This window comes from Stylophora pistillata, chromosome 8 (genome assembly GCF_964205215.1).
Source record: "Stylophora pistillata chromosome 8, jaStyPist1.2, whole genome shotgun sequence".
Taxonomy (NCBI): domain Eukaryota; kingdom Metazoa; phylum Cnidaria; class Anthozoa; order Scleractinia; family Pocilloporidae; genus Stylophora; species Stylophora pistillata.
Genome location: NC_142526.1, coordinates 2,726,478 through 2,745,912, shown reverse-complemented (window position 1 = coordinate 2,745,912; position 19,435 = coordinate 2,726,478). Strand labels below are relative to the sequence as shown.

The window sequence follows — 19,435 nt, the reverse complement described above, 5'->3', positions numbered from 1 at the left end:
AGCCAGGCTATGCAGTATTTCTGAGTTACAGAATATTTTAATGAGTGCACCACCTTCCATTTCGCAAATATGCCGCTTTTGTTTCTTCTGTCCTAACAAACTGTCTGACTAAATGTTTGTCTCTTATTTTGGTTCCCGTGCTTATTTGCTCGTTCGCTCGTTCGCTATTGTTTAATTTAAAAGAAGGATTGTAAAAGTCATTTTAAAATGCTTACCAATTTGTTACTCTTAATCTTAAAAAGGAATTTGAAAACGACATGGTTAAAGAAGAAGACAAATTTAGCGACATCAAAGACCAGTTTGTGGACTGTAAGGAAACAGAGTTACTCAGAGATGAAGACCGAGTTAGAATCCACAGAAGAATAGGAGTACTCGATGAAAAGTGGGAAGAACTAAACAAAAACCATGATGCCAATCATCGAAAGTAAGCCAATTTGTTTCTTTTAGGATGTTGGCATATAGTGAAGAAGAAAAGTCCATTGACCGACTTACAGACCGATCGATGACGGTCGGACTTACCGACTGGCTGGCCGACGTAAGGATGGACTGATCGCCAGACCCACTTACTGACTGAGCAATCGACTGACAAAATGATTAACTGACTGACTGGTTGACTAAACAACCGACTGATCAACTGACTAACTGTCTGCCAGAAGAACTAACCAAACATTAACGTGATGTTGAAACGGCAGGATTAAGCCTTAGTTTGAAGTAATGAAATATGTAGTTGACAACTTTTATTCGCTTGGCTTTGTAGGTTAAATCATGCAATGATAGTTCGTCATGAAGAGTTAATGGAAGAGGTCTATGATTGGTTGAGTGATGCTGAGAAACAAGCAGACTCTATAGTGGTGAATGAGGATGACATTGGTTCAGTGATGGAAGAGTATGGCAGGCATAGGGTATAACTGGCTATATATTTGAGTCCGTTGTTAACAACAACAACAGCAAATTAAAAAATGGTAAAATGGTACTCATGGATCCACGTGAGAGGTTGCTGAGCACGAAAGAAGCGTAAGAGTCGCGCGAGGCGACAGAAGTGTTCGCTGTGGCGGTTTACCATTTGTTTTATAACATAAAATTGATACATAGCTGAAGAGTTCCCTTTCATTTCACACTGAAATCTTACGTGACCAGAAAAAAACAACCACGCGGAAACTCGTCTTTGCATTTGCTCACATTAGCAGCGTACGCCCATAGACAAGTGTTGGACACTGAATAGACCAATCAGAGCGCGTGTTTTCCTTTTTTTGGTTATACTATAAAAACTTCTCTTTACCACTCATCATTATCTCGATAGATTTGTGAAGCCAGCTGTATTTTTCTACAAGATGCCTCTGTATCATTTGCCTTTTATCATAACTTGTCTTCCATTCCTGTCCAGTTTGATGGTTGACATTTGAGATTACAACTTTCGCGACTTGTCTATCTGTTCGTTTATCGATGTTTATAAACTGATTTATCTCATTTCAACAGGATTTGAAGGATGAAATCTCTTCATTTGAGCCGACGTTCAAGAACGCAATAGCAATCAACGATAGGCTGCTGAACGAAAGGATCGTGGATCCTGAAAGAGCTGAAAGCTATGAAACGGAGAAGAACACTCTGGAAAACAGATGGAATAATCTCCAGCTTAAAACCATGGACAATGGAGCTAAGTAAGCACAGTTGGAAAGACACGCGAACTTCTTTGTGGGAACTTCGTCCAGGATGTCGTCGATTGTAGATAAAGACTATTACGCTCGTTTTGTGACCCGGTCTTTCTCTTCATCTTAACTAGTGCTGGATATTGTGGATGATATGCTTCCTAGGTGTTACAGTGTCATTTTGTTACCGGGTACCATTAAAAGCAACCAATTATTACCTTCTTCTTAAACTGTGCCACTAGGTCCTAACGAAGGAAAGAAAGAAAAAATTCAGATGGAATTCACTGCTCGTTTGTGATGATCATATTAGTCATTCGTTTACTCAGAAATCCTTGTAGTTAAGATAAGGTAATATCACAGCGTAAATTCTTGGTAACGATTTGCTAAGGTAGTAGTAGCAACATCGACTCTTTTTGTCTTTGCCAGATTGTCTGGTGTGCTTGGAAGGTACGTAACGATACGATTGGATGAGGCAGAGGTAAAGTTGACGCATGCAGAAGCAAGCATCAACAGAGATGATGCTGACTACTTAGATCTGGATGGTGCAAAGGAAGCGCTGCATGCATTCAGGGTGAGTAACACTTGAAGCTCTTCCAGAATTGGGTATCATCTATTTCATGGGTGGCCAAACAGGAATTATTACCTTCAGCATCAATACAAGAAGAAAGGTGCTGGAAAGAAACAGAAATAGGACATTAGAAAGATTGTCAGTCCTAAAATTATGAGAAATGTAGAGCAGGCAGAGAGAGAATTGGGGTATAAGGACAATTTCGCACCGAGAACATCAGCTTAAGAAGGAGTATGCTCCCAAGACTATGCAATTATAAAAATATAATTAAAAACTAGCTGCTTACATTTGTTTTTTTTTTATGTAGGGGAAAAGGAGTGGCATTCATGATTCCCAAAAGCAGGTTGATAGAATACTGGACGAGTCTCGTGCCGTTGTCAGAGAAGACTTCTTCAAGGAACACGAACGGGAACATTTTCAGGGAAGAATTGAAATGATTGACAAAAGAAACAAAGGACTGGAAGATAATGCAGACAAAGAGGAAAGAAGGTAAAATAATCATTTTTGATTGACACAATAAAACGGGTTATCTGCAGTAAAAGCAGCTCGCTTTGTTCTAGCTGGAGAATCATATTTACGTGGGGTTTAATTATAGCTGTGATGTCGGACTGATTGCAGTAGGCCATGGTCACTAAGAATTGTAGTAAATTGTTGAAAGTGTTAATGTACAGCTTAGATATTTCGTACCTGTTGGTGTATTGTTTGTTCACAATGATTTTTCTTTAAAGTGTGGTACTTAAACAACACTTACAACAAAGAAACATTTTGGCTTAAAATTCACTGTCATTCGCGGTTCGTTATTTATTTTTGTTGCCTTTTTTTTCTCAGGCTCCTTGACACATACATTTTGCTGCTTAAACAACACTTACAAAGAACCAACGTTTGGCTCAAAATGGCGGAGTCCCGGATAAAGCAGGAGGGCGAGATTGGTCCAGGCTATGATGACGTAAAGAAACAACTCGAAGATCATCAGGTAAGTGCCACTTATGTACAGATTCTCTAAATAATTCTTTTGAGTACGTTTAGAGCGAAGGGTAACTGTTCAACTTCATTAAAAACATTATTATATATCTCTTTTTTTCAAACTTCTTTCAGGTCTTTCAAGAGGAGCTTAGGGATCACTCGATGATTTCAACGATTTTGGGCGTTGACCTCTCAGATCCCGACATCACGCATGGCACCCAGCAGCAAGTTAAGTCACTCAGCGACCGGTGGAGTAAAGTGTGGAACTGGTCAGAACAGAGAAAAGCTCAATTGCTAAAGGTAAATTTCACTAATGACAATTCAGAGACTTAGTTTGCGAGTTTAACACTGAAGAGCGCTTTTGGATTGGACACCGTAAAACCAGGACTACAGTATCGAAATATTTTTTTTCGTCTTGTCACGAGCGTGGGACAAAGAAAAAAATAACCGCACCTGGTTAGCTCCAATTGGTTAGAGCGCCAGATTGTGTTGTGCGGGAGGTCGAAGGTTCGAGCCCCGGCCGGACCAATACTCGTGGTCTTAAAATAACTCAGGAGAATTTGCTACCTTTCTATAATATCAAGAAATAGATAGATATTCTAGTCTTCTCGGATGAGGACGAATAAAACCGTAGGTCCCGTCTCCTGTGGGGCTAGGGGTAGGAGACGTTAATTTCCCACGCACGAGATTACTGTGTGGTAGATGTCCTCCCCGGGGTGGAATGGTGGGTACAAAGAGGTTAGGTGTCAATTGGGACGAAAGTTATGTTCCTTTCTCCTGCCATTCCCGTGGCGAACAAATTAAATTCCTAAATCAAATTCCTAAATTCTGAGTCTCGACGAGGAATCGAACCTTATGCCTTGGGATTCCCCGCTCCGATGCTCTACCACTGAGCCACAGAGACTGGTAAGTAAGTAACAACTTTATTTACAAAGGGTAACACATAAAAGTTAAAAACTGACGAACCAGTGGCCCTCTATCCTAAGTTAAAAATTAAAAACTATTTACACTTATAAGATAATTAAAAAAAAATCTAAAACTGGGTATGCACAACTAAAAACCAAGCTAAGAGTTCTTGGATAAAAAATATTTTCGAGCAGAAGATTTAAAAGAGCCATTGGAGTCTTTCTTGCGAATGTCTAAAGGGATGCTGTTCCATAGTTTTGCTCCACTGGCTTGAAAAGTTCGCCTCCCTTCCGTTTTTCTATTATAGGAGGGGCACACTAAGTTATATGTATATATAAGTTCTCTGTGACTCAGAGCAAGAAAAAGGTATGTACTCCAAACCGTACGAGCCAATGAAAATATACTTGCATACATAGAAGCAATTGAGTTCTGTTTTGCATATGATATGTCTAAAAAGTAATGCAAGTTTCTTGAAAGAGACTACATAGCGTACCTGAGCAAACCAATGTATTTCCGGATTCCTTTTGAATTTAATTGAAAATCTGTATACAGGAGGGCTGAACTTGAGTAGGTCAGTTGCAATTTCGAGAATTAATTAGATCCGAATCAAACTGACAAATATAACTTATTTAAGTTGTTTCGGTTATTTTCCTCAGTTTTATGGCTTTACAGTCAAACTAAGTGAAGCGTACCCCTCAAGATTACATTAATGAATTGATCCTCTGGATATTGAACCCGCCAGCAGATTCAAGAATGCAATAATGAATTGATTATTTGATTATTGAACCCGGTAGCCGTTTCACGAATGCAATAATGATTGATTATTTGAATATTGAACCCGATAGCCGTATCCTTTTTGAAAAGGCGCGGATCGTTGTTCAAATTAGAAGTCCATTTCTGAAATCCAATGAGATTGTTCTATTTGACGAGGAATCCTGAAAACGAACAAACTGCACTGTGAAAACACTTCGAAAACAGTCGATCGCAAATGTTAACGAAATAAAAATAGTCTTACGATGGCTTCGCCCGTAAACTATTTTGTTCGACCATGAATACACACAAGAATTTCTATAATTTGGATATATCAACAAAGTTGAAATGGTAAATTGGCCACCGTAATGATTACAAAAGCTGACGTTTCGAGCGTTAGCCCTTCGTCGGGGCGAATAGAGGAATTGTGGGTTGTGTGTGCTTTTAAAGGCAGAAAATGGAGCTACGTTATTGGTGGGTGCATGGCAACGAGAAAAAACATGAATAAATTAGTGGAATGAAAAGCGTTCATTGATCCCTGTGGGATTTAGACTGCCGGTTTGAAAGATGAGCTTTTGTTCAAGATTTTTACGGCTTTCCGTGCCACCTAAGTGCAAGGAAAGACCGCAGATTGCCATATGTTGCTTAGAATGATTGGGTAAATTAAAATGTCTAGCGACTGGTTTCGATGTGTCCTTGTCATTCCTTTCCACGTCTCGAAGGTGTTCTCGGAATCGGTCACCTAGTCTTCTGCCTGTTTCGCCGATGTATATCTTTTTGCAATAAGTGCAAGTTATGCAATAGATTACATTAGCGGAGGTGCACGTGAAGTGATCGGTGATCTTAATTGATCGTTTAGGTCCCGATATTTTATCAGTGTTGTGAATGAAAGGACACGTTTTGCATCGTGCACGAGCCCATTTAAAAGTGCCTGGTTGCTCATTAGTCTGAAAAGAACTTCTGACCAAAAAATTGCCTAAGTTTTTGTCGCGTTTGAATGAAATGAGCGGAGGCTGCGAAAAGATAGTGCCTGTCTCTGGATCGTTTTGAAGTAATTTGAAGTTTTTAAGAATGATGGATTTAACTGAGTGGTTGTGAGGGTGAAACGTGAGAGTGAATGGAATGCGGTCGGAATCTTCCTTATGCGACGTTTGTAGTGCTGAATGTCGATCAATAAGTTGAGCGCGGTGGTAACCCGCTTTAACGACGGAAACAGGGTGGCACATTGACTCTGATTTGTGGTGAAAATCAGAGTCATTACTACATAAACGACGAAGTCTTAGAAACTGAGAAAAAGGAATGGAATTCTTAACGTGAGATGGATGAGAAGACGAATATAACAAGTAATTATGCGAGTCTGTAGGTTTGTAATACACACTAGTGCATAAACCGTTACCTTCAATTGAAACTTTGACGTCTAAGAAGGATAAAGAATTGTCAGAAATTTCCCAAGTATATTTCAGAGCCGGGTGAAAAGAGTTGACTGCAGTTATGAATTGAGTGAGCTCCTCTCTGGTAGAGGAGGTAGCGCCGATACAGTCGTCGATGTAGCGACCGTAGAGTTCAGGTTTGGACCCGTTGTATTGGCTGAAAAATTGGTGTTCGACAAAACCTACAAAAAGATTCGCATAGCTAGGTCCCATTTTGGTGCCCATGGCTACACCATTGGTTTGTTTGAAGAAGTTGTTTCCGAATGAAAAACAATTGAGTGTGAGCACTAGTTCGGCTAAGCGTAGTAGTGTTTCAGATTTAGGTTCCTTAACAGTACGTTGATCAAAAAAATGTTTAAGGGCCAGAAGGCCTTCGCCATTAGGAATGACAGTGTAAAGAGACGTAATGTCCATGGTGAAAAGGAGTTTGTTTTGGCCGAGGAAATAAAAGTCTTGAAAAATTTGAAGAGCGTGTTGGCTGTCTTTAATATATGATGGTAAAGTTTTGACGATGGGAGCCATAATTTTGTCTAAATAGCTGGAGATAAGTTCGGTAGGGCAACTGCAAGCCGAGACAATGGGCCGACCCAGGTTGTTGGGTTTGTGAATTTTTAGGTAAAAAGTAAATACGAGAAGTTCTAGGAGTGGTTATGATGAGGTTCTTTGCTGTGGCAATTTCTATAAGTTCGTCAAGATGTAAATAGGCGAAAAAAGCTCTCGATAACATTCCATTTACAAGAAGTTCTACGCAACACTCGAACTCACCTTTCCCTCCATGTCTGACGCCATGTTGAAATAGTTCCGATCCATCATCACGTGTTCGCAGAATCCAATCAGAAATGGACTTCTGATTTGAACAATGATCCGCGCCTTTTCAAAACGAATACGGCTATCGGGTTCAATATTCAAATAATCAATCCCATTATTGCCTTCTTGAAACGGTTAGCGGGTTCCATGTTGAAATATTCAATTCGTTATTGCGCTCCTGAAACGATTAGCGGGTTCATTATTCAAATAATGAAATCATTAATGTAATCCTGAGGGGTACGCTTCACTTAGTTTGACCGTAAAGGATAGCTGGCGGAAAGTCTTCCCCGTTAACAGCAATAACCAAACACCGTTTTGAAAGCGACGCGCAAGCGCAGAATCATAAGCTTAATGCTACTAGATTTAATCATGTCGACATGATTCCACAACATAGTGTGAGCTATTCCCTTTTTCTCCAAGGTTCTAAGTAACTGGCAACGATTCCGTGACGAGCAGTTGATATTATTGAATTGGCTGTCAAACAAAGAGAAAACCCTAAAGGAGATGGGAAGAACAGATCTTAGTGATGGAGATGAAGTAAAAGACCATTTAGAGAAGCTCAGAGTAAGTGTTATTCATAAGCTGACCTCTTCAGCTGTTTGGCCACACCGAAATTTCGTCAAAACTGGGATCAACATTTAAATTTTTCTGACTGTAACACTGGTGCCACTCGACGTTCTTTTGTTATTATTGTTTTTTTTTGTTGTTGTTTCATCTTTAGGTGCATAGAATTTTTTGCAACGTAAATGCACCCATGTTGACTTCACATTTACATATTCATTTATTTTCTGTCTGTTTCGAAAATTAGGTAATAGAAAAAGAGTTGGATGAACAGGGAATACGTCTGCAGTCCTTACACAAAGCTGGAGAAGATTTGTTAAAGAACGTAGACGCAGGTGATCCGGCCGCAAGGGAAATTAAAACTCAGCTGAAAGACTTTGATGATTGCTGGAATGACATTGCAAAACAAGTTATAAACAGAATTCAACAGGTAAAAAACTACGAAATTTCTCGGGAAGTTCACTGAATTAAGACTGATCTATTTTTTTTCCACGTTTGTCTGTTTTTTATTCTGTGGTGGCTATACCTCGGTCTATCCGTTCTTGGTAAATTGACACGCCAGTCGCTAGCCCTAGACTTTGTTTACTCGCCAGTTTGCAGGTCTGTTTATGCGGAGGGCTCCCACTGTACACTAGGTCTGGCGCATGTCCCGTCTGACAGACGGGACGGGGCATGGATATAGTCATTGATATAGTCATTGCTAGAGCTACCGATCTAAGCTACTTTTTATCTATTCTAGCTTGAAAATTCTCAAAGTAAACTTAAAGAGTTTCATTTGGAAATGGATGCCACAAATGAGTGGATGGATGAAACTGAGCTTCTGCTCAAGTCGTACAAGATTGGAATGGATCCAGAGGAAGCTAGTAGGCTTCAAGAAAAGACAGAGGTTTGTTTTAACTGATCAAAAACATAATTTTTTTATTGAGTAAGTTTCCCATACAAGGCCATATCTGCCATCAGTTTTTCATGAAGTAAATGCGACCTACGGGCTTGCATCCCAACCCTTCATACCTGCTGCGATGTCCGCGAATATTTTTAGCTCCTTAGCATTAACCTTTAAGATACATTCCTGTATTTCCTGTCGTTATAATGTTTTAGCCAGGAGCTTCGCCGTTCGCAATGTTTTTTATTGAGTCAAGGCAAGTAGCTTGAGATCATTGTGATTAAGTTACGATCATGAGATCAAGCTTCGAATCAGGACCCGAACGATGATAGCAGCAAAGTGTTCCACTAGAATGACTCTTCTTCCTTCACGGCCGAAAATATTTTTATCACTAACCCTGCAATTGTCGATCTATAATTGCAGATCAAATGTGAAGAGCGGTCCAGGTTCGCTACTAAAGTTGATCGAATCAACATAATCGGCAAAGATCTGGCTGGAGAAATCGATGAACCATCCCATGATGCTATTCAGGAAGAACTACAGCCATTCAATAACCGTTGGAGTGATGTCTCTAATCAACTTGAGCTTTACAGCGACAAGGGTTACCCACAGCCTGGGAACGAGTGCTGCTTCTTGCGAATTATGAGGAAAAAATTAGGAGTGATACACTGATTTGTTACTAGTTACCAGTTCGTTTCGAAAACAGGGTAAAATATTTATTTACCATTCGTTGTTGATATATACGTAAGAACTGGAAGGGTCCTCGAATCTCAGAGTAACGATTGGTGAAGTAACCAAATCCTTTGAAAAGCCTTTTTATTAAGTGATGGACACTTGTCTTTTAAAAGAACTCAGCTGTTAAAGGAATTTTAAATCTAAAACTTTTATGAATTTTACGCTATTTCTGTTGGTAGTAATACTATCCGGCGTTTATAATAACGGTGTTGGAATTGACGCTTTCAAAACATTCATTCTAAGTGGTGTACTACCATAAAGTCAATTATGTGAAGCAGTCCGATGCTTTTACCGTAAAGCTTTTATCGTTAAGAAGGGCACAAATCACATGGCATTAGGTTTTAATTGCGATGAGAGTGCCTTGAAGATTTACGACCTTCTGCCCACGGGAGAACAACGTGTGTAGTTCATTCTATGCTTGCACTGACCGATAGTATTCAACTAATATCAATGAAACACTGTCGGCGTACATTGGCCGTTCAGTATTTGGTACTTAGCGTTTTTTAACGTTTTTTATAATGATGCTTTTTATTTTCTTATGAATTTTTTAATGTCCACGCACGCAGGAACACTGTGAAGACGATTTTAAAGTCTTTAGATCATATTTAAAGCCTGATATTTAAAGTAAATGCTTGACGACTTGAATAAAGTAACTGTTAATTAAGTTGTTATGACGATGTTGTTTTTTTTAACGCGCCAGAAGGATATTGTTGTTAAGTAAGAGGACGAATTTTTCCAGCTTGGCGTGAAAAAATAAAAAATAAGGAGCAGCTCTTCTAAGAAAAGCGGAAGTCTGGTTACTGAACAACACATTTATCTAATTTGCATTATCAAAATTCCTCAGATAAAAAAAAGTTACCAGACTTCTAATTGTTTGGGGACTTATTTGTAAAATTATTTTTTCGATAAACGGCCTCCTCTACCGATTTTAAGTGGGTGATGATCTATGAAACAATTTCGTGTTTAATCCTGGATAACACCTAGGAAATTTTTCCTTTTATAAGGCGAAAAGTTTGACGACACTACGATATTCGATCGCCAAATAAGCATTCAGTTTTCTTAGGAATACGTGGCATCAAAGGCAAGCTCTACATTTTGCTGAAAAGGTGTACCCATATTTCATGGTATTTCAGTGAATATTCAGTGATTCCCATGCGAAATGCCTCCGGTCATTGAACGCTCCACATGACCAAACATGTGATGTGGTCTTGTTAGGTTTTAATCATGTCAGTAAACAGGCCGGAAGACTTTAACCTTCACCTTGATTTCAAATTTGATCTGTGTTCAAATATTTGGTCCGTCATCATCATACTGACGGAAGAGGGTTGTACTTGCCAATCACAACTCGTTCAGATTCTCTTCATTCATTGGCCCCTTGGAGAAGCTGTTTAACCTCTAAGAAAAGATCTCGTTATCATGTTTCCATTGCCAAAAGCCATTGGAAGCACTTGTGACTGGGGCACTTTCCAAAATTATCACGGTCACGTTAGAGGTGACATACAAGTACATCTCGAAAGTTTTTAACAGTCGAATCTTATAAGTTGCCTTGCTGCTATTGAGTTTAAGAAACAGAAGAAGCTGAAGTCATTGTTGACGATGAATGCCCTGCTTTCGTTAGGTGAGTTTTACTTTTGGAGCATATCCAGATTTATGCTCAATAGCGGATTTTCACTTCTCGATGATATCTTATGTAATTGCCTTCATCATGCAGTTAACGTTCAATTGTTTCCACACTCTAAAGTAAAAACGGTTTAACTAGGCTGCTGCATTGTTGCCAAGCTTGTCACAGGGAAAAATTAGGTTCTTACTCAAACAACTCCTAAATTACTTGTGACCATTTCCTAGAAAAAGAAAAGTGACGATCGAAGCAAATATCGGTAGTTCCAAGAAGGGAGTCTCTACTCCTGTGACCGCAAAATTCATATCTATCGTTTGAAGCTTTTCAAATTTCAACTCGATCAAACTTAAAGACTATTATTTTTTTCGCTGATGGAGTTTGTTTCTAGTTTCTAGAGGGCATTTTTTACAGCCTTGAGTCCAACGCTAAATTGGAATTGAAAATGGAAACATCTTTGCGGAAGTGACGATCCTATCTTCGAGTTATACTAATATAATGTAGTACATATTTAGATGATTCACTTTCATTTTGCATCATTTTTCTACTCTTAGTCCTCGCTCTGGTTACAGTTCAGGGATCATCCCTTCCTGCGTATTTTGTTCCAGTACTTTTTACCTCTTATGAAATTCAAGTCCTACGCGGAGAATCAACAAGAACTTACCATGCAGCCCTCTGTGGTGGTTGCACCTTTGATGGGTTGACAGCTGTAGTTCAAGTAGACTTGTTAAGCAATCCATGGGATATCGATTTGGGAGACTATGTGACTATTTCTGTCGAAGATGAAAATGGAAATGTCATTGCCACTAATTTTGATGGTAGCAAGATGCCTGTGCCAGACTTTAACTTTACCTACTCCGCCAAGTAAGAGTTTCTTGTTTGAATTTCAAACCGTTTCTCTATCTGAAGTGACTTATCTAGTGAGATATCTCTTGGCTCTTTTCACTTTACTCTTGGCATTGTGTGGGGTTATGATGTTGTTGGGAATTAAAAAGCTTCATGCAGCAGGGAAGAGTAATTTAAAGTCATTTACCTTCGGATGTCAATGTCAAGCTTTATAAAATCATATTAAGAAAAGTATATCATGATTTGTGTCCTAACTTACTAAATCATCCTTGGCTTTTCAAAAAATAGTAGGATCCTTTACAAAATAATTAGTGGTAATGAAACTTTTTATATCACTTCTCTGAACTTGTTTTTGGAGCCAATTGTGTAACTTCTTTGCCCATAAGGATTAAAAGGAAACAATGTGGTCATAACGAGAAGAACTAGTAATTATGTAGAAAGGCTGATAGTTTCTAAAGAAACTGTTTGGGGTTGCGTCGGTGGGGGTAACGAAATCATTTAAATATATCAACAAAGTTGAAATGGTAAATTGGCCACCGTTACGATTATAAAAGCTGACGTTTCGAACGTTAGCCCTTCGTCGAAGCGAAGGGCTAACGCTCGACGAAGGGCTAACGCTCGACGAAGGGCTAACGCTCGACGAAGGGCTAACGCTCGACGAAGGGCTAACGCTCGACGAAGGGCTAACGCTCGAAACGTCAGCTTTTATAATCGTAACGGTGGCCAATTTACCATTTCAACTTTGTTGATATATTTAAATTACTCAGTAATTATGTATATATGAACATCAACGTTAACCTTGCTTCACCTTCATGATGTCGACAATACTGTAAAATCAAATTATGCCACATTTTACGGTAGTTTACCAAACAGAACAAGGACTGAATCAAGTTCAATTGCATCCTCCTTTGCCGTGATGACTGAATAATCACTTTTATTTTAGGTATAAAGACTTGTTTCTTCAAGTCAAAACAGGACCGGCCCCACTGTTTACATTCACATTAGGCGTTTTGTTTGATTCCAAAGCCCGGGTGTATGTGCCAAATCATTGCGTTCCCAGATGGCAGATGACAACTTCGGAGCACGCGGTGTCGCAGAAGTACAAGCAAGGAAATGATACAAGTTTGTTAAGCTATTTCCTTTCACTTATTATTCTTTATAGCTTTTATTCTTTCATTGTCTATTTTGTTGTAACAATATTTTTCTTTCAAGTTAATTTTTTCTCCGAATCTTTTAATTTTTATCCGCCTTTTGAACAACTTTTTTGCGACTTCTGCATAGTTGGGCCAGTACCTACTTCTTGTATATACATATCTTTTTGTTTATTTTTGTTTTTGTTAGTTGCTGTGCTTACCTCTTAGATCTTACCGGATTCACCTGGCATTTTCCACATATTGTGGACTTTTTACTCGGAGTATTGGTCCTTTACCTCAAATTTAAAAGTAGAAATGACAACATTTTTATAGCAATAAAAGAAAATAATAATTAAAACGAATATAATTATAACTGTACAGTGTAACGGTGATAAGCACAAATATGGAAGACACAAACAATAACAATGACGATGTCGCGTTCCCGATGCCGCAGACACGTGGTGTTGTGTACCGGAGTTCGCCAGTATAACCACAGTGTTTAACTTCAGACAAGTAGCAGCATCAAACTCTTTATTCACTTAAGCTGGCAGTCTTTGTACAGCACAGGCGGTAAAAACTATAGAACGGATACATGAAGCTTCGATATAAGGAAAACCGAAAAACTTCGAAACTAGAAATGATAAAAATGAGGAATATTACAAGCGTAACTTACATCGGATCTTGACTTCGGGGTAGAAGAACTCCTAAACTCCGTTCGGCTCCGAAATGGTTTCGCTACAGTGAATCCTCGCAACTGGACTACTTGCTAATAGAAGGCGAATTTAGATCTTACACTTTGACATAGGGGAAATAGAAATGAACAGTGCTTTGTGTAGCTAGCTTCGAGCGGATATTCGCTAGTCACGGAATAGAAATCAAACAAAGCGCGCTAACAAATTTAATAGAAAGTCATTGAAAGTTTCTTAGTGTCTTTGTGCTAAAAACGGAAGAGTTACATAAGTAAAAAAGATTAGAGTTCGTATCCGTAAACGTGACAGACGATGACGATGACGATGACGATGACGGTGAAGTAACAATGATGATAAGTAGGAAAGTAGCTGAAAGCTATCGCATGAAGTAGTATAATGGTTGTATAACTCATGGGATACTAAGCAACTCTATTTCTTCTCACTTAGCTGAACTTTACCAAGTTTTCAAAACCTCAACGACCCAGAAAGTTTCAACTCACGAATTCAAGTTGTTCCAGCTTGAATACTGCTTCGTCAAACCAGGAAGCTACAACATCATCATCACTGTCATCAATGAGAATCTATGGCCAGGGTTTGCCACCTATGGCTGCACAATGACTTACATAAAGCAATATGGAAAGTGTGGCGTGCTGACCCCATACAAAGATATATCTGGATTGCCCGTGAATGTTGTGCAGATAAATATAAACGAACCAGCTGACTATGGGCCAATACAAGTCCTTGTGTTGGGTGAAGGGCAATACAACCAAACTAACAATTTCACAATTGCTGCTCGTTTCCTTCAGCTACCATGATCCACAGAGAAGACAGCTCAGGAAGAGGCGGCTTTTATCAACATTTAATCTCATAGCCATAATCGCCATAATTTCCTCAGTTGTTTTCCAAAAAGCAATAGTCCTTTTCTTGTGCGCCAGTGACAATTAACTATATCTGGAGTTATGATACGGGATACTACATCACAGTGACTGTTAAAGATACTGATGGCAATGTCATCGCTAATAATCTTGATGTCAGCGGTATACCAGTACCGGACTTCAACTTCACTTACGTCGCCAAGTAAGTTTTGTGCCATGACTGGAGTTTTAATTACCAGTCAAGACATAGTTCTTCGTGCGTTATTTTATCCACAGATCAAAATGTGATATATTCATAATAACAATAAAAAAACAATTTTAATGCGTCATACGCTTAGTGTTACATAATGAAATGACACTAGCTAAGTTAGAATCAAATTTAAAAGTAAGTACCATAACATATGAATAAAAATTTTAAAATCTAATAGTTTAAGTCAGGATCATAAAACACAATCCAGAATAGCAAGTAATGCAAGGAAGTAGAAACGGTAATCATATGTACAAACAGTAATATAATAATAACTTAAAAGTTAGGTTAGGAGGCCCAAACGGTCAGTTTTCTTAATCCTGTTTTTGAAGCACAGCTTATATATGATCAGATTCCTTCGCGAAAATTAACTTACAGAAACTTACCTAACTCCTATAGCTAACTAGTGGCTTCGTAGCCAGTTCGGTGGTAGTGTCGAAGTTGTATCTGAAATGCGGCCAGAAATATTTCGATCTTTTTAAATCTGGAAAGACGTCGACATATCAGTCGCTTGTCAAAATGATTTACTTCATACATACTATTGGTGAAATAGTAACCTAACAACCTTGTTTCACTTCAGTTATGAGGCTCATGACTTCATTTCTCATAAATGGCTCATCCAACCTGACTGACAAGTTTTTTCCTCTTGTGCGAAAATTTTAAAGTGCTTGACTATTTCTCTATTTCGCTGTGACGAAGGGCTAACGCTCAAAACGTAAGCTTTTTAACTCCTTACGTTGGCCCATTTCAGTACAGTTTCAACTTAGTAAAAAAAACAAAAACAAAAGAAACCCAGATATTTCTCTATTTAGGTACAAAAACTTGTTCTTCGAAGTTGTAACAGGACCAGCTGCCACCTTTGTATTCACGTTATCCCTAACGTTCGATTACACGGACCGCGTTTATCCTCTGAGCGAATGCACCCATCGATGGCAAATGACGACCTTGGAAAACACTATGTGGCGGAAATACCGAGAGGGAAATAATACAGGTAAATTATATGTGATTCTTAAGTTCATTCACAGATGTCCCCGTAAACCAATACCATAATAGGGACCTTCAGTGGTCAGGATGGCAACGCCGGGATTAATGTCAATTAAAACAAAGAATTTATATTTTTAGTTAGAATTTCACGAATTTCTGGATGTATATGCTTTCTCTTGCGACGCCACACCTAAAATTCAGCATAACGTATGTGAGCTAGCATCGTTGAGTTCGAAATGAAAACTTTGATTTCAGGTAGACTTTCTATGATTTGAGGAGATTTCTTACCTACTGCAGCACCCAACAACACGAATAATAGTTGCTATTTCTTTTGTCACAGCTCTACTTCAGCCGGTTTTCAAAACAGCCATTACTCAGTCAATTGAAACTGAGGAATTTAAATTGTACCGCCTTGACTATTGCTTCGGGGACAACCTTACCTACAAAATCGCCGTTAGCGTGATAACAGAGGATCAAAAGTCAGGATTTGTCTCTTATGGTTGCAAGAAGACGTACATGATAGCACATGGAAGATGTGATGTGCGCACTCCATTTCGTGACATATCCGGAGGCCCCGTAAATCTAGTGGTGATGGACCTGGAGAAACCAGCTGACTATGGACCCGTTCATGTCCTTATAAGTGGTGATGGGCGCCACCATCAAAGTAACCACTTCACCCTTGCAGCCTCGGTGCCGTACTGAGACAATAATAGACCCGTAGACCCGTAAGGAGTGGGGGGGGGGGGGAGGGAAGGGATAGTGGAAAGGTACTTTATGGAGTTCATAGGGTGATCCTCCACCATATTCTTTTATCTAATTTCCTTAACCGAAAAGGGAAAAAAATCTTCCTTTTTTACCTTGATATTCGTCGTTAAGATTTAGTTTACTGAAACTGTGTCGGTTAGTACAATGTTTTCTTATCCTTCATTACGGGATCTGCAACTCTAAGATCTGACAAACGATTTTTTTTTCCGTCGATGTAACTTAACTTAGAACTGCTTTGAAGAAGTATCCCTACCTGCGGAGTGAGCTTCACTGACTACTTGAAAGAGTCAGCTGACTCCTCCCCTCTTGCCGCCATCCTTCCCCCCCCCCCCCCGTTAGGAGAAAAGCAGAGCTGATACTTGTCTATTTGTGGCTCATATCGTGGTGTTAAATTTGGTTTTTATAGAGAGGTCGAAGGCCTCCAAGCTTATGAGCAGAATTTTTTCGAACAAACAGCAATGATTTTGCATAACAAGTTAATGCTAAGATAGTTATTCCAAGCTGAGCTTTGTAAGTTATTATCCAGGGACCGTAATGAATTTGTTAGCGTCATGCAATTAATTAAAAGCATGATGCGTTAACTCTCCATGGTACATGAGATAATTTCAATAAAGCCAGAATCATTAAAACATAGATCTCGCCTCATTTTTTTTACGTAACGTCAAGGATAACGGTTTTTCTTGAGATCTCTCCGCGCTATGAAAGCAGGGAAGGTGCAATAACCGATGTAATGTTTATCATCATGCTCAGTGTGACCTTCCATATCCACTCGGGGATTTTCCAATAAGCCAGTTATAAATATTATTTTTGAATTCATAGACTCATCCTGTTTTTCTCGGAAAAACAGGAAAAAAAAATAGCAGTTTAGAATAATGCCTGCGTGCTGGAATGTAGGTTAAAGGTTATCAGTCATCTTCGGGTAGCTGTCTGTCTAACCGACTTGCTTCCGTCCATAACTTCTGTTTTTAACAGTTTTATCTGAAATTTTTCTGTAGCTTCGCTCGTAGGTGATGTGATCACCATATTTGAAAATTCAAGTTCTATTCCTTACAAAAAAAGTGCGAGTTTCGTGTTTGCGTGACGTATACTGTTTGTAGAAAACCGGTCCAGCGTGACAGTACCACGAGTTTTATAGGTTACAAGTTGTTTTAGTTTATTCATCCCACTTGTGTATTGTGCGCGAAATCCAGTTGAGGTGGGAATAAAATCTCCAGTTAACACAACAAGAGCTTTAGGTTGTTTCAATACCAACGTATCAAGGTTTTTTTGTATATGGTCACGAAGAATAACATTCTCAGGTTCGCGGTTGGTGGTCGGGTGATAGATAACATCTAAAACAATAGATGTTATTTGTCTTGGTAAACTATAAGGTCTCATTGAGATCCCCAACGATTCCACATCCTCCTGATCGCAGGACCGTTATAATTTACACGGTATTTTCTGGTCTAAATAGATACACATTCCACCTTCTGTGGTATTAGTACAGTCCCTGTGAAATAGATGAATTATTCAGGAATAGCAACGCACGAATTTGGGATATCAGCAGACATGCAGCCAAGTCTCCGTTATACAAATATACCGTCATACCTTTTCAGATCAGGCGGTTCTGAAAAGAACTAGGGTGGCTCTGAAAAGAGCCCTTGTGGTGGTTCTGAAAGAACCTTTTCTTATACGGCCTCCGTCAAATGACCACGAAACGAATCCAACACGAGCAGAGCTTTTTGGTCTGAAGTGTAGCGAAGATTGCCTAGAACCCAATCCTTTATTCCTATGAATTAAAAAGTGTTGAGGAGTTCTACCACTCAAATGGTAGATGGCAAATTAACAAGAGGTACTGAGACTCTGTAATTTTCTTCTTTATTCTCTCTCTTTTTCCACTGCTTATTTCTACTACTTTCAGCAAGGAGTGCTCCAGTATTAAATACAAAAATCACAGACATGTTTGGGTTAGCTAACCGTGGGAACTTCCAAAACAGGATGTTCAGTGTGGGTAAAACTCAAGGTCAGTTTTACCAACTCAAACATGACCACCTAGCAAACTAGTTATCTTCAACCATAACAAGGGATTAAAATGTCTAGCACGGTAAGTGCTGAGCCAAGTTCAAGCACACACTAAAAATAAATCATCAAAACTATAGATTCATCAAAATAGCACGTAGGGGCGAAAAGGCGAGACTTAATAAAACAAAAGGTAAAGTAAAAAGAATGCTTGAAATATCGAGCCTCGAAAACGCTCTACACCAAAAGGAATACTGCTTTTAGAACACTAACCAACTTCCATAGAAAGTAAACAAACGGAAGTTTGCACACTTTCTTGACAGCAAGAGCTCGGTAACATGATATCCATGACAACGAAACATCGTTTGAACCACGTTTCAAATTCCTAGAATTGTTATGTCGCTCGCTCAAAGCGTTCCGTCTCTGAATAAACAATGAGAATAATAAGTTCCGTTTCTGAATAAACAACCGAGAAACTACGGTATCTAACTTTTATTCCGTTAAAGGGGGTTGAAGTAACAAGTTTTATCAACAATTCAGCTCGTCATTAGCAGTGATTCCCGATTGGAAGCTAAACCAGAGCCACGCAGAAATCTTTTCGCATCTATGCAAACTTTCTCAGTCAAATGATGGTCATAAGATTCAGTCATGCTGTCTCGAGGTTAAAGAGTTAATCCCTTACGTTAATCATGCATAGAATATTGCAAAGAAACCTTTATATTTAGTCTTTATGAAATGAATGCATAATTAATGTTGGGGTTATATGCAACTCTTAAAAGGCGATTTGTTTTCGGAATATGATTTTTTTCTGAGCTTAGCAGAAATGTTTATCAGACTGAAATTTTTCTTCTTTTGGTTTAGCCAAGAGAATAACATTCTGCGGATGCTAAATCAATGAATGTTTTCGATGGATCGAGCATATTTTATTTATGATTCCAAGAATTGGGCTCTGCCCCTTTTCCGCGGCAGACTACTTCGTTGGAACTTGCATTTCTATTGGCCCCCTAAGAAAGTTGCTTTTGTAAGTATTGTTT

At 39.0% G+C, this 19,435-nt stretch overlaps 3 protein-coding genes across 4 annotated transcripts in view; all 3 read left to right on the top strand.

Annotated features, from left to right (window-relative positions):
* Positions 1-9,913, top strand: part of LOC111325789 (uncharacterized) — a 57,268-nt gene extending 47,355 nt beyond the window's left edge. For both annotated transcript variants that reach the window (XM_088731856.1, XM_088731857.1), the window contains exons 65-75: positions 243-424; positions 758-902; positions 1,477-1,658; positions 2,073-2,217; positions 2,522-2,703; positions 3,043-3,187; positions 3,310-3,477; positions 7,491-7,634; positions 7,879-8,061; positions 8,371-8,517; positions 8,938-9,913. In XM_088731856.1, the coding sequence (XP_088587982.1) occupies positions 243-424; positions 758-902; positions 1,477-1,658; positions 2,073-2,217; positions 2,522-2,703; positions 3,043-3,187; positions 3,310-3,477; positions 7,491-7,634; positions 7,879-8,061; positions 8,371-8,517; positions 8,938-9,186 (1,872 nt within the window). In that variant the 3' untranslated portion in view covers positions 9,187-9,913. The remainder of the gene's footprint in view (positions 1-242; positions 425-757; positions 903-1,476; positions 1,659-2,072; positions 2,218-2,521; positions 2,704-3,042; positions 3,188-3,309; positions 3,478-7,490; positions 7,635-7,878; positions 8,062-8,370; positions 8,518-8,937) is intronic.
* Positions 9,914-10,040: 127 nt separating this feature from the next.
* On the top strand, positions 10,041-14,613 carry LOC111325824 (uncharacterized). Its single transcript, XM_022929740.2, has 4 exons — positions 10,041-10,867; positions 11,419-11,728; positions 12,654-12,832; positions 13,980-14,613. The coding sequence occupies exons 1-4, from the start codon at positions 10,846-10,848 to the stop codon at positions 14,345-14,347; spliced, it is 879 nt and encodes a 292-aa protein (XP_022785475.2). The 5' UTR covers positions 10,041-10,845; the 3' UTR covers positions 14,348-14,613.
* On the top strand, positions 14,473-17,036 carry LOC111325825 (uncharacterized). Its single transcript, XM_022929741.2, has 3 exons — positions 14,473-14,609; positions 15,467-15,645; positions 15,979-17,036. The coding sequence occupies exons 2-3, from the start codon at positions 15,591-15,593 to the stop codon at positions 16,338-16,340; spliced, it is 417 nt and encodes a 138-aa protein (XP_022785476.1). The 5' UTR covers positions 14,473-14,609; positions 15,467-15,590; the 3' UTR covers positions 16,341-17,036.
* Positions 17,037-19,435: the final 2,399 nt, after the last annotated feature.